Source organism: Notolepis coatsorum (genome assembly GCF_963971535.1).
Source record: "Notolepis coatsorum genome assembly, chromosome: 8".
NCBI classification, from domain to species: domain Eukaryota; kingdom Metazoa; phylum Chordata; class Actinopteri; order Aulopiformes; family Paralepididae; genus Notolepis; species Notolepis coatsorum.
In genome coordinates, this window is record NC_140172.1 from 78,796,151 (window position 1) to 78,810,766 (window position 14,616).

Genomic DNA, 14,616 nt, shown 5'->3' on the forward strand with positions numbered 1-14,616 from the left:
GTGGATAACTGGAATGGTGATCAGATAATTGGATAATTTTTTTTGCATTACATCAGAGGCCAGGTAAGGACTCTATATATCCAATCTTGCGTTGATCTGATATTTATTTCTCTCACGATTGAAGCTGTCTGTGTGTGCTGTGTGTGGCTGTTTACAGTTGGGTGCAGGAGGGGGTGGGGGAGCACCGCGCTCCAGGGCCCATTTCATGTATGCATGAGGAGAGTAGACATAATAATGATAATCTAGGATTGATTTCAGGATGATTAGATAATCAGGCGAAAAATTACAACGCGATAAGTGGATTCCACTAAAACGCAATTTTCGCGTCTTTTTCCTTTTCCAAATTATCAAACCAAGATGAATTTCCCTATTGGGATTGAATTGCAAACCTAACTTTCACCAATCTTCACTTAATTTTTTTTATAATATAATTATATATATATATATATATATATATATATATATATATATATAATATATAATATAAATAAAAGGTGCCTCATGATCATCAAACAAGAATGAATTTCCCTATTGGGATTAATAAAGTGCAAATCTAACTTTCACCAAACATCACTTTTTGTTAGGGATGCTCGATATTGGCTTTTTTACCGATACCGATATTGTCCAACTCTTAATTTCCGATACCGATATCAACCGATATCAACCGATACCGATATATGCAGGGTTTCCCCCCCCCCAAAAATGGAATAATTTCAGGTAATTAACATTACATATCTCTTGTTGTGGAATTAACTCAACATTATGCATACTTTTGACAATAAATAAAATCAGAATTTGTTCTTACTTGCTTGCCTGGGTAAATAAAGGTTATAGAAATGTAAAAAAATGTTATAAAAAAATTCGGACATCCCTACTTTTTGTAAAATAAATGTTATATTTTTTATTAAATCGTTCTAAATCATTAATTCAAATTAATAGATAAAATCGATTAATCGCCCAGCCCTAATCTAAACCCAATCTATGTACATTATTTTAAATAATGCTCATAAGAGGTCTCCACAACACATCATCACTTCCTGTGAGGTAACGCTGTATGAACTGGAGCCTGAAAACTGCTACTCTTCTCTCTAGATGTCCTGCCCTCCCTTCTCCTTTGGTACGTATAGTACACGTTGTGGTACCCAATGTAACTTATCCCCCAAAGGATTTACCAGAATAGATTGTACTCTTTCAAACAAACCAGCAGGGGGCTCCAGACAAGCTTGTGCCAGAGGCTGGAGGCTGCCAAATTGGTAATAATTAAAACCCGTCCTCTGCAATATTTGGCTGCCATCTATTTTATGCTTATTTTATGTACTGTAGATGAGAACTATTTATTGCACTGCACTATTGAATTATTTGACTCTATTCTATTTGACTCTTTTATCATTATGTGTCGAGTACCCAAACCACACCCAGGTATATCACATACTGAGGGGTGTGGGCTCCAGGACTTCTGTTGGTGTCAAAACAGTACATAGGGATGTTTTGTTGTGGAATAATCTTTGGGTAAAAATTACTTGACCATCATGGGTTTGAGTCCCTGTGATCATAAATCACAAACGCTAAAAGGATAACGTGGGTTAGAGTCCCTGTGATCATAAATCATGAAAGCTAAAGTTAAAAGGATGTGTATCAGTCATAATCAAACCGTAAACAAAGATGCCTATTAACACTTTCACTGCCACTCACGAGATATCTCGGGTTTCCGATAGTTATGTTGAAAGCCACTCACGAGATTTCTCGGAATTATTATTATAAATTTTTTTTTAGCGATCTGAAATCATATTGCATCACGCAAGCATACCCTAGTATACCCGAGCGCCGCCGGCGATCAGATGTGGAAAAAAGCGCCCCCTATCGTCTCCCAGATGACATAAGGGATTTTGGAATGGACTCAATGAAAATAGATGGGGAAAAAAATCCTGTACTCCACATTTTCCAGTCCACTGATGCAGCCGGGGTTATCACAGTTCATTCTGGAGCCTCTGAGACCCGCGGAATCATGTACTGCACTGTACACACGTTGGATCCATACATTTATCGATTTTTTTTCGAATGGTGATCAGTAGGGATGGGAATCGAAAACCGGTTCCGGTTGGGAACCGGTTCCTAATTGGCCGATGCCTGGAACCGTGTGGGTCCCGTGACTTTCGATTCCCTTATCGCTGCCAGGTTTTTCCTAGTTGCGTAATAATGTTAGCGTTAGCATGTAGCCATGGCAGACTCTATTTGATTCATTAAGGGCTCGAAATTGCCTGGGTTTTGGTAATATGCTCCCGCTGTTTGGCTACTTCTATGTGCAGTGAAAACTACTTGAATGCGTTAGAACATAGTCATTGATTTAGTTTAGGGTGAGCAAAAATTTGCCGCGGAGCTATCGCTAGCTAACGTGAGCTAACGCTATTTAATCAAGCTCACAAAGAGAGATAAACAGCTGACAGCGGATAGTACAGGTACAAATACAATAAAACAGCGAGTGGGGACTGTTGTGTAAACCTTGTACTCTTTAGTTCACATATAATAAGAGCCGGATTGTTTATTTACTAAGTCTCTACTCTGAGTCCGTCAGACAGGAAGTACCATGGTGCAACATACAAATGTGTCCGTGTAGCAACACAAGCCAATACCTACAGGACAGGGGCCCGGGGAGGGAGCTCTGTGTGTCTGTGTGTGTGTGTGTGTGTGTGTGTGTGTGTGTGTGTGTGTGTGTGTGTGTGTGTGTGTGTGTGTGTGTGTGTGTGTGTGTGTGTGAGACAGAAGTCAGAGGAATAACGACTGTTATTCAATAGATTAAATTAGTTTAAGAATAAAAAAATAAATACATTTTAAGAGAATCTCAAATACATTATTTTATTTAAGTGTAGGTTATAGTTAATGTTTTATTTTTTACAGTTTTTGTATTTTTCTGACATGGTAAATGGCTGCTTTTTTATATAGCGCTTTTATCCAAAGCGCTTTACAATTTGTTCCTTACATTTTACCCAATCACTCACACAACGACGGCGCAGGCAACCATGCAAGGTGCCAACCTGCTCATCGGGAGCAGTTAGGGGTTAAGTGTCTTGCTCAAGGACACATTGACACGCTGCCCGGGAATCGAACCGGGAACCTCCGGATTGCCAGACGACTGCTCTACCTCCCGAGCCACTGTCGCCCCTGACATGGGGGCTCAACAATAAATGACAATCAGAAATGTCAAGTTGCATGTTGTTATTCTAACCAGCTTAGTTCTGTTGCATTTCCAATTTATTTATTTAAATTATAAATTGATCAGGTATCGATAAGAGAATCGATAAAGAATCGAATCGATAAGCAGAATCGATAATGGAATCGTATCGATAAAATCCTATCAATTCCCATCCCTAGTGATCAGGAATTGGAATATACCAGTTGGATACCATCTGATGTCAGGTAAGGAATCTATGTTATCAGTGTTAGGATAATCAGACTAATTTTGATGAAGATATAAGCTGTTTTGTGAAATGGGCTCTTTCGGTTTCACTGTAAAAGTCCAAGAGGAAATGAACACTGCGATTATCCGTGCGCGGCTCGAATGTGCTTGCGTGCACGTATAATATTGATCATCTAGCGTTTATTTGAAAACGATTCATAAATAGGCCGACAAATATCAACGTTCTGGAATATTCCAGTAAAAGACGATTATCATAGAATGGTCTAGAATGAACTGTTTTTACCTCAAAACGGGTGCTTTTCAAAATGCTCTCAAACGGAAATGAAGCGATAAAAAACCAATCTGCCTTGACAGCACTGACTGGAAAAGGATTCTTTGATAAGCGACGGGCAGATTAGACACATAGCCATAATTTAAAACATAGATTAGGCGATATTAAGCATAACATTGGCGCCGATGGTGGCATTGAAGCGCTAACTCTGGCGCCACCTCGTGGCATAGAAAGTGTTAGGATGTTAGATCTTAATATGAAAAACTATGTGATTTAATGTTCTATGCCTTACCTTGACTATGTCTATTTTGCTGCTATCTATTCTATACTTGTTTTATGTCTGCACCTTTTTGCCAATGTTGTGCTTATTGTATGCTTTAACTTTTTCAGCAGCAACCATTTCCACTTCGCTTAGTCTTCCTAAAAACACTCCTAGGTACTTGAAAGCCAGTGTATCTCGTGGCAGCTTAGGGAGCCCTGCCAACCACTTTCTAGGGTTGGGTACCGTTTGAATTGATACCGGTACCCGACGGTACCTTTTTTTCGGTACTTTACTCTCTCTGTAATTTCAGTCGTAAAACTAAACTAAAGTCTTAACTTTTCAATTTCAACATTATTATCACACCACACAAACTAAAACCCCTCCCTACCTCCCTCTCCCAAACCGTTCCTACAACTATTGTTTTATGTTGCATGATCATGTATACATCATGTAAATACTATCAAACTTCTCTGACCTCATCTTTCCAAAGTCCAGAGATGGGACATTGGGGAAAGTCTGGGGGTGTTGCAAAATTGTGGATTTGATGGTGGTTTTTGTTGTGGATCTATTGTGATGTTTCTTCTTGATCTGTGAAGCCCTTGGGGGAAATTCGAGCTATACAAATACATTTTGATTTACTTCAAAGTCCACTATCCACTTTAAACACTACATTCAGTTCCTCGTCTTTTTCACTTGTGTGAAACTACATGTTTCAACAGCGGTGACTTGCAATCTAACGTTAGTTTCCTGATTGGCCGAAACCATCTTTCCATATCTTGACAACTCCTTTACGAAAAGATCTTCACTAATCAAGGGCTGAATATTTGAAACCGTTACTCTCGTTGATGGAGGAGCGATACCGAGACAAACTGGTCATCGTTAACAATGCCTACTTCAACCACTGTGTTCACAGACTTCATCACCACAGCACCATTCATTCTAGCAGCAGATTTAATGCTATTGTGACCCACAACCTTTCCGACTGGTATGGACAAACTACATACCAGTGTCAGCACGCTGACCAGCAAAGACTGGCCGACCGCACACAATGTACATACTGATGCCACATAAATACTGATACTATGTACATACATGCACAATTTAATTATTTATTTACATCCACATTTTACAGGCAAAGAACATTATAAACAATGCATTAAGGAATTCAAAAGAGATTTCAAGAAAACATGTGTTCAGTTTGATACATACAGCAGAAGAAGGCAGGCAGGACACAGCCATACATTCTGCTTTAAGGATTTAAAAAGAGCTTTCAGGAAAATCTATGTTCAGGTTGATACATACAGCAGATTAATGCAGACAGCTGCACAGACATAAAGTGTGCTTTAACTAATTGACTGCCAGGGATTAGCCTTGTAGTAGCTACCGCCACCGCTGTAAACGCTCACCTTGTTTGCAGGGCTATAACTATATAAATATTATAGCTATGGATGCAATACTATGACCAATTTGACAGAGTATCTATCGTTCAAGATGTGAAAAAGGAAAAAATTTTCCATCCATACATTCCCGTTTTATACCGTGGTGAATATAAGTATGGTTTTAGAGCGGTTTAGGGTAATTCCTGGGAGGCTAGTAATAGGCAGCGACGCATATTATACTTAATCCATTGGCATTTCGTCCCTATACACGCTACAATAAAAAATTTGAATGCACATGATCGGTATATTATGTTCCATCATGAATGCATGAAAGGGGGGGGGGTCGTTTCTGATGAATTTATTATTATTATTATTTCATTAATCTCAGACTCATTCCCTATGGTTACATAGCCTTCCTGGATGGATTATGAATTGAAAGCAAATAAAAGAAATAACGATCAAATAACGAGTACTCGTTGTTGGCGTCCAACGATTGGCGGCCAATAACGAGTATACTCGTCGTTGGCAGGGAATGAGTTAAGGATTTAAAAAGCATCATCTCTTCCATACTGTCATACTGCCACAGCTAGCCGACACACACAAAAGCCTAACCTTTGATCCGGAGGCAGTTCTTGGTCCTGTCAGTGGGCAGGGAGAGGGCAGCACAGTCAATGTTATTGGTGGAGAAGGCCCGCTCCTTCCTGCGCTGCCCATCGCGCCCCCCGCCACTGCCCGTCATCCCAGCCCCGCCCATCTCCTCGATTCCCTCCACGGCTTCGGTACTTCCTGCCCACTGGCCCCCAGGGCCGCCTGCAACCGTCATGGTCTGGAGCAAGTCGTTCATGGCTTTACAGATCAAGGGAGAGATGGACGAAGGGGTAGAGAGTGAGAATGGTAGGTAGAGGATATTTCTTTGTTTTCTTTATTCCGGGAACCTGACCCAGCCTTGGATCTGGCAAAGATCTTGGGAAACGCACTTGCCATCTGACAAGAAGACGGGTAGCAATTTCCTCTCTGTGTGTCCGGTGCAGAAAGAGATTCAGTTGCATGCTAGCCTAGCTTAATCCTTTCACTATCACACTACCAAATAGTTAGTAATCCTTTCACTGCGACAATACAGAATGTTAACCCTTTCACCACCACCCGACAAAGGGTTAACCCTTTCACTACCACACTACAGAAGGTTAACCCTTTAATGAACCGTCTGTAATGTGATAGTAAAAGGTTAACCTTCTGTAGTGTGGTAGTGAAAGGCTTAACACAAGAACGCAAACACCTCCCGTGGTGCGTTTTAAACTGCCATTTGCCTTTGTTCTACAGAAGGATCCGACCTAAAACATCATCCTCCACAGTGCTAAGTAGACCATTATTTATCCTATTAATTACTCTTTAAAATAACCTTTTTATCCTTCTTTTTCTATTCTCTGCCTTTCCTCCTGCTACTTACACCTATGTGCCTTCCAGGGACGTGACGTCCATATAAGCAAGGTAAGCAGTGCTTACCCAAGGGAAACAATAAAAAATAACACTGATATATGAAAATAAAACTAATATAAACTTGTTTGTTTGTTTTCATTAAAAGAGTAGTCATCTTTGGTCCCAGTGCAGCAGCAGTCATTCATTTTGTTTTAGCTTGGTGGAATGCATTTCCACCATGGGCATTGAATTTGTTCCCTCAGCCGGCTAATAATATGCCCAGGGTAATCATGATTACAAACCAATCAGTAGCTCTTTCGTTCCGGTACGTTATCTGTTACTAGGTAAATTAGGATGTTTTTTTTTAATTCTTTTTATCAATGTCATCACGTACACATTCATGCTGAGACTTTCGAAACATCAACAAGCGGGCTACTTTTACAGTAAAGTCACAGAGGTGTTCATTTGCAAGGAGAGACGCATGGATTTTGTGTCCAAGTAAAGGTAAGATAACATATTACTGGTGTCAAATGAAAACCTTGTTTCTCCCGTTGTTAGGGATTTTGAAAACACATGTGAGCACTACAGGCAGAGTGCCATTCAGCTCTGGAGTGACATCATGGATATGATATGACATGGATATGATATGATGGCAGATATCTCAAAAACTTAGCAAATCAGGTCCATTGAGCAAGGCAGCATAGTGGCATGGCAGCATGCAGAACAGCTCTGAGCAGCAGCACATGCATCAGCCATGTGTCAACAAGACATCAGCAAGACATTAGCGAAGCATCAGCACATGCACAAGATCTGATATGTAGTCCATTAAATGATAACGAGAAATGAGAGAGGAAAGAAGGGGGAACAGAGAAACAGAAACAAAGATTAAAAGAAAAAGGAAAGGGAGAGATACAAAGAGATGAGAGAAATACAGAGATAGTGAGAGATGGAGAGAGAGACAGAAAGACAAGGGATAGAGATACAAGGGAGAGATAGATACAAAGAGAGAGATCGAGTGAAAGAGACAGAAAGAAAGAGATATACAGAGAAAGAGACAGAGAGAGAAAGAGAGAAAGAAAGAGAGAAAGAAAAAGATACAGATAGACGGAGAAAAAGAAAGAGATAAAGAGAGACAGAGAAAAAGAGAGAAAGAGAAAGAAAGAGAAAGAAAGAGAGAGAGAAAAGAGAGAGAAAGAAAGATAAATGGAGATAGAAAGAGAGACAGAAAAAGAGAGATGCAGAGAGAAAGAAAGAGAGATGCAGAGAGAAAAAGAGACAGAGAAAAAAAGATAAATGGAGAGAGAAAGAGCGAAAAAGAGAAAAAGAAAGAGAGAAGAGAGAAAGAGAGAGACAAAGAGACAGAGGACCAGAAAGAGCACACACTAGACAGCTCCATGTCAAGTCCTGTGTGGTGAGTGTGGGCAGCGGTGATTGGATGGGAGATCCATGTGGTGGTGATTGATTAGCCAGGCCTGCACAGCTGCAGAGACACAGCAGGCACGAGAGGTGAGCACAGCACAATACATGCCGTTCCTCAAACTAGCTTTGGATAGTTAGTCACAAACTAATGCTAAATCAATGGGCTCAAGCTTCTTTCTGTACAAGCCGACTGAGGCTCACTGACATCTACTCTACAGTGCACACAAAATAGAGCCTCAGTCAGCTTGAACCCGTTGACTTTGTATTGGTTTGTGGCTAACTAGCAGGACTTGGTATGAGGAACAGCATGGATTGTGCTAAGAAAGGACTCTACTATAATATAACTATGCTTTAAAACTAGACTACAGTAGACTATTAGGTAATATCCAGTCAATTAGATTACAAGACTATGATCAGGCATACGGTATTATACATTTAGCCAATATGACAAACAGCTACGCTAAAGAAAACGATCACAGAAAAACTATAATTCACACAACTATACCACCTCAGTCATTTTAGCAATCGAGTACTCTTTTCCGTCACAAATAAGAATGAATCTTAACTTGAAACATGCAATAAAGTTAATGAAGTTAGATTTGGTTTAGAGGTAACAGAAAGTGAGCCGTCTACAAAGTGAGGTTGAATGCGAGAGTATATCATTCTATAGGGAGGAATGCAGGCGGCAGGTGCAGGCAGAGAGTGCTGGGGATTAGGAAGAAACACAAGAGTGGTCCAGTTTCTAACCCTAACCCTGTCCTGTGTGTGTGTTAGGCCTGTCCCCAATTAAGGATTTGTATATTACATTTTTGGGCGGGGGGGGGGGGCGTCATTCCATTTGGGCTGTGGGGGTGCTTAATGTCTGAAGGAGTCGACTCAAGGCTTCTTGTCCTCTGCGAAAGCATGCAATTGGTCCACTGATGGATACATCTTGATGTCTAGTGTGTGAAATCCTCTTTCAGTGCCTCTGTGCCTGTTTTTTTAGGCAGTTAGCCTCGCTGGAATTTTTTTTGCATTCAACTAAGAGGTTGGCAGTCGACTACGGCTCCTTTCGATCGATTAGCCGACTATTCGACTAGTCGAGGTCAGCCCTAGTGTGTGTGTGTGTGCGGTCAGGTCCATCAATATTCTCTGTATACCACCACAATGGATTTCAAATGAAACAATCAAGATGTGCTTTAACTTTCTGAGGGTATTAACATCCAAATATATATGTGCCTCCTCCTTTTTAAGGGACAAAGTATTTGGACAATTGGCTGCTCAGCTGTTCCACGGTGTGTGTGTTATTCCCTCGTTATTTCATTTACAAGAAGCAGATAAAAGGTCAGGAGTTATTTGAAAGTGTGGTATTTTTGCATTTGGAATCTGTTGCTGTGAACTCTCAATATGAGGTCCAAAGAGCTTCATCATCAGTGAAGCAAGCCATCATTAGGCTGAGAATCCAAAACAAGAGATGTCAAAAACATTAGGTGTGGCCAAATCAACCGTTTGGTATATTCTTAAAAATAAATAATGCACCGGTGAGCTCAGCAACACCAAAAGACACAGAAGACCACAGGAAAACAACATTGGTGGATCACAGACTAATTCTGTAACCCCTTCACAACAGTTGGCCAGATCAAGAACACTCTCCAGGAGGTAGGTGTATCTGTGTCAAAGTGAACAATCAAGAGAAGACTTCACCAGAGTGAATACAGAGGGTTCCCCACAAGAGAAGACTTCACCAGAGTGAATACAGAGGGTTCCCCACAAGAGAAGACTTCACCAGAGTGAATACAGAGGGTTCCCCACAAGAGAAGACTTCACCAGAGTGAATACAGAGGGTTCCCCACAAGATAATACTTCACCAGAGTGAATACAGAGGCTTCACCACAAGATGTAAACCATTGGTGAGACTCAGAAAACAGGAAGACCAAATTACAGTTAAAAAAAAAACATCTAAAAAAGCCTGTACAGTTCTGGAACATCCTATGGACAGATGAGACAAAGATCAACTTTTACCAGAATGATGGGAAGAGAAGGAAAGGAACTGCTCATGATCCAAAGCATACCACCTCATCAGTGAAGCATGGCGGTGGTAGTGTTATGGAGTGGGCATGTACGGCTGCCAATGGAACTGGTTCCCTTGTATTTATTGATGACATGACTGCTGATAAAAGCAGCAGGATGAATTATGAAGTGTTTTTGGGCAATATTATCTGCTCACATTGAGCCAAATGCTTCAGAACTCATTGGACAGCGCTTCACAGTGCAGATGGACAATGACCCGAAGCATACTGCGAAAGCAAAATCGTTTTTTTTAAAGAGTATGCGTTTCACTTGCTGAAGACAAAATTGAAGGGAAAATGCCCCAAGAACAAGCAAGGGACTAAACCCATTGTCTGGTGATGTATATGGGCTCCAGACTTCAGCCTGACATCGACTGCAAAGGATTTGCAACCAAGTATAAAAAGTGACAATTTTATTTATGGATTGTTAGTTTGTCCAATACATTTTTGTCCCTTAAAAGGGCGTGCACATGTAGAAATACAACTGTTCCCCCGATTTGGATGTATACCCTCAAATGAAAGCTGAAAGTCTGCACAGCACATCTTGATTGTTTCATGTCAAGTTCATTGTGCAGTATACAGAGCCAAAGTTGTGTCAATGTCCAAATATTTATGGACCTGACTGTATATAAGGGAGGGGGGCGTCTATACAAATAGTAGCTCTAGTTCTGCAGACCCCTCTCTGATTGGTTGAGCTCCATTTCTGCAGCCCCCTCTCTGATTGGTTGAGCTCCATTTCTGCAGCCCCCTCTCTGATTGGTTGAGCGAAGCCTCTCGCGCGTAAGGTTATCGAGGTGCTTTGAGGTGCTTATCGCGGAATCCGCCATGATTTTCATTCAGAGCTTCAGCTCACCTGGCAGAGCAGCGGTCCTGCGGTCCGTTGTTGACGAGTTCGAATCCCATCAAATTCTTTTTTTTAACGTGATTTTTTTTTTAACGTGTATTCTTTCGCCGGTTAAGGTTAGGCATGGTTAAGGTTAAGGTTAAGGTTAGGCATTGTTTCGGAGTTGGTTAAGGTTAGAACGGTTAAGTTTAGGCGCTGTTAAGGAGCTGGTTAAGGTTAGAGTTTGTCTTAGAGAATGGCAATATTCTTTCTATGGTTAAGGTTAGGCATGGTTAAGGTTAAGGTTAAGGTTAGGCATTGTTTCGGAGTTGGTTAAGGTTAGAACGGTTAAGTTTAGGCGCTGTTAAGGAGCTGGTTAAGGTTAGAGTTTGTCTTAGAGAATGGCAATAGACAGCCTATTTCCGCGCGACAGCTCCCAGCAGAGGGGCTGCAGAAATGGAGCTCAACCAATCAGAGAGGGGTCTGCAGAACTAGAGCTACTATTTGTATAGACGCGGGAGGCGGGGGGGGCTAGATGGTGATTGGATGGAGAAACAACTCAGCTGCGATATGAAAATGTTGTAACATTTTACTGGAAAAATAAATCTGGTTATTTTGGACCTAGAGAGTATTTTTTTTTAATCTGACATCATACCCATCAATTAGATCGTAATCAATTCAATCATAATGGAAAAATTGCATCTAGGTTAAAGATAAGGCATAACAAGCTATAATATATAATCTATTAATAACCACACGTATACTGCATTACATGGCATTACCAATGTCCTTATATGTGTCATGGATGTGTGTCTTGCCCTCCAGAGTCAGACAAGAAGATAGATACAGAAACAAGCTTTTAAAACCACTGCTTTAAGTAAAGTACTACTGGGAATGTGTATCACCACGTCTGACCCTCCTGACATCAACGGCCACTCCTTTGTGTTTCTCCTAGATGTGACATGAGGAGGAGGAGGAGGAGGTGGAGGAGGAGGAGGAGAAGGAAGGTGGCCAGCGGTAGGTCTTACACATTGAGCGGCGGTAGACGGCCTTGGCCTTGTCTTTGTCCCTGGATCTGTTCCTCATGAAAGGCAACCTTTTCAGAGCTGTCAAGTGTAGAGAGAGACAGCCAGAGAGAGAGTCCGACAGAGGAGAGACAAGTGTACAGGCAGAGAGAGAGACAGAGGAGAGACAAGTGTACAGACAGAGGAGAGACAAGTGTACAGGCAGAGAGAGAGACAGAGACAGACAGAGGAGAGACAAATGTACAGGCAGAGAGAGAGAGAGGGGAGAGACAAGTGTACAGAGAGAGAGAGAGAGACAGAAGAGAGACAAGACAAGTGTACAGGAGAGAGAGAGACATAGGAGAGACAAGTGAAGAGAGTCAAGTGTACAGGAGAGAGACACAGAGGAGAGACAAGTGAAGAGAGTCAAGTGTACAGGCAGAGAGACAGACAGAGGAGAGACAAGTGAAGAGAGAGAGAGACCCCCCCCCAAGGAAACAAGAAGGGTAGAAAACAAAAGAAATTTGAAGGAAGAGGGGAAGAACAAAAGGAGGTGTGGTTAACAGAGAGCTGGACACGCAGTACAGAACACACCACCAACATGCTACAGTAGACGCTTAACCATAGATGATATACTGTGTATAGACATGATAAAATATTACTTTATATTATATAAAAATACTATATCCCTCGACTGTACGATAAACCAGCTTACTGGGCCTAAATTATCTAGCGTACGGACGGCATTTTAACGACCAACTCTCTCGTAACAAAATATCTGCTCTAGGTCCAGATGCAGCTCATCAGGGTTCATCCCACGCTGTTATGAGAACTGCCTGACTTTTCTTCTGTTTGCAAAACCTTGATTTGTTTCACTATAAGGCTGGAAGCATCCTTGGGCTCAGGGCTCAACTTCAATGATTGTCTTTTCTTTTTATGACAACATGGCAGGGAGGCGAGTGAGAGGAACGTTCGTTGTTTAGAATGGCTTTGAAATAAGTTATAATAACAAAAGCAATAATAACAGATTATTCGTTGTTTCACCGGTCACTCGAAAATCTACTCTGCTGCAATCTTGTCAGTTTTACACGTATGATTGTGTACAGTGTAATGGTGAAGTGCTTTGAGTAGGATACTTATAACTTATAATGTTACAGTATATAAATAAATATAAAAAATATTATATTTCTTGATTCAGAACAATTTTATCATGGATGAACAACACTTTCAATGTGAATGGTTGATTTGAATTTCAAGGACTTTTTAAGCACCTTGTTAAAAATGGGCTGTTTTCAAGGAATTCCAGGCCTTGACTTTTTTTTGGGTAAAAAATCAAGCACTTTAAGCACTTCAAGGACCTTGTGCGAACCCTGTATTTTGTGTTGCACTGTGGAGTACATTTCAGTGAGCATCCGTCAGCTTGTGCAGGCGCAATGTTTTGGTAAAAAAAGAATACCACCCAACCCTAATTATGAGTGGAACAATCTTCCCCTAAATGGACTGCATTTGTACAGAACCTTTATCCAAAGTGCTTTAAAACGTATGCCTCACATTCACTCATTCACACACACACAGACGGCAGAGGCAGCCATGCAAGGTGCCAACCTGCTCATCTGGAGAAGTTAGGGGTTTAAGTGTCTCGCTCAAGGACACTTTGACATGCTGCAAGGAGGAGCCGGAATTAAACCGGGAACCTTCCAATTGCCAGACGAGCACTCTACCTCCTGAGCCACTGCTGCTCTTAATAGTCTCACGTTGGAGAGGAAACAGCCTTTTCTCCCATCACCAAATTTCTGTTGTTATGCCAAGTCCCTCCTGGTCATTGTGCTGCCCTACTGTATGGGGAGGGTGTAGACTACCCTACTGTCAGTCTGGGGAGGGTGTAGACTACCCTACTGTAAGTCTGGGGAGGGTGTAGACTACACTACTGTAAGTCTGGAGAGGGTGTAGACTACCCTACTGTCGGTCTGGGGAGGGTGTAGACTACCTGTTAATCTGGGGAGGGTGTAGACTACATTACTGTTGGTCTGGGGAGGGTGTACTACCCTACTGTCGGTCTGGGGAGGGTGTAGACTACCCTACTGTCGGTCTGGGGAGGGTGTAGACTACCCTACTGTTGGTCTGGGGAGGGTGTAGACTACATTACTGTTGGTCTGGGGAGGGTGTAGACTACCCTACTGTCGTTCTGGGGAGGGTGTAGACTACCCTACTGTTGGTCTGGGGAGGGTGTATACTACACTACTGTTGGTCTGGGGAGGGTGTAGACTACCCTACTGTGGGTCTGGGGAGATTGATTGATTGATTGATTGAAAAGTTTATTAACAGATTGCAGAATGGGTACAGTACAGTACAGCTCAATACATACAATTGTTAAGGGGATGCAGACCAGAGAAAGACTTTCGTCTTGTTTACATCAGGGTCCCCCATTTTCAATTCATCATAACATATATGACATACATGACATACAGATAGACAGTACTGCTACATCTATACATTTATGACATATCAGATTTGCAAATACAGTACTGTTTGTGATACAAAAGTGTCCAGAAAAGGAGTGTATATACATTTGGCGTAGA

At 41.5% G+C, this 14,616-nt stretch overlaps 1 protein-coding gene across 5 annotated transcripts in view; it reads right to left on the reverse strand.

The window, feature by feature from the left end:
- ccdc88ab (coiled-coil domain containing 88Ab) overlaps positions 1 to 14,616 on the reverse strand; it is a gene marked incomplete at its 3' end in the record, with an annotated part of 286,701 nt that overhangs the window by 21,095 nt on the left and 250,990 nt on the right. For all 5 annotated transcript variants that reach the window (XR_014620009.1, XM_084320114.1, XM_084320115.1 and 2 more), the window contains 2 exons: positions 12,062 to 12,139; positions 5,940 to 6,173 (listed from right to left, as the gene is read on the reverse strand). Coding sequence is in view for 4 of the 5 variants with exons in the window: in XM_084320114.1 (XP_084176240.1) it covers positions 5,940 to 6,173; positions 12,062 to 12,139 (312 nt within the window). The remainder of the gene's footprint in view (positions 1 to 5,939; positions 6,174 to 12,061; positions 12,140 to 14,616) is intronic.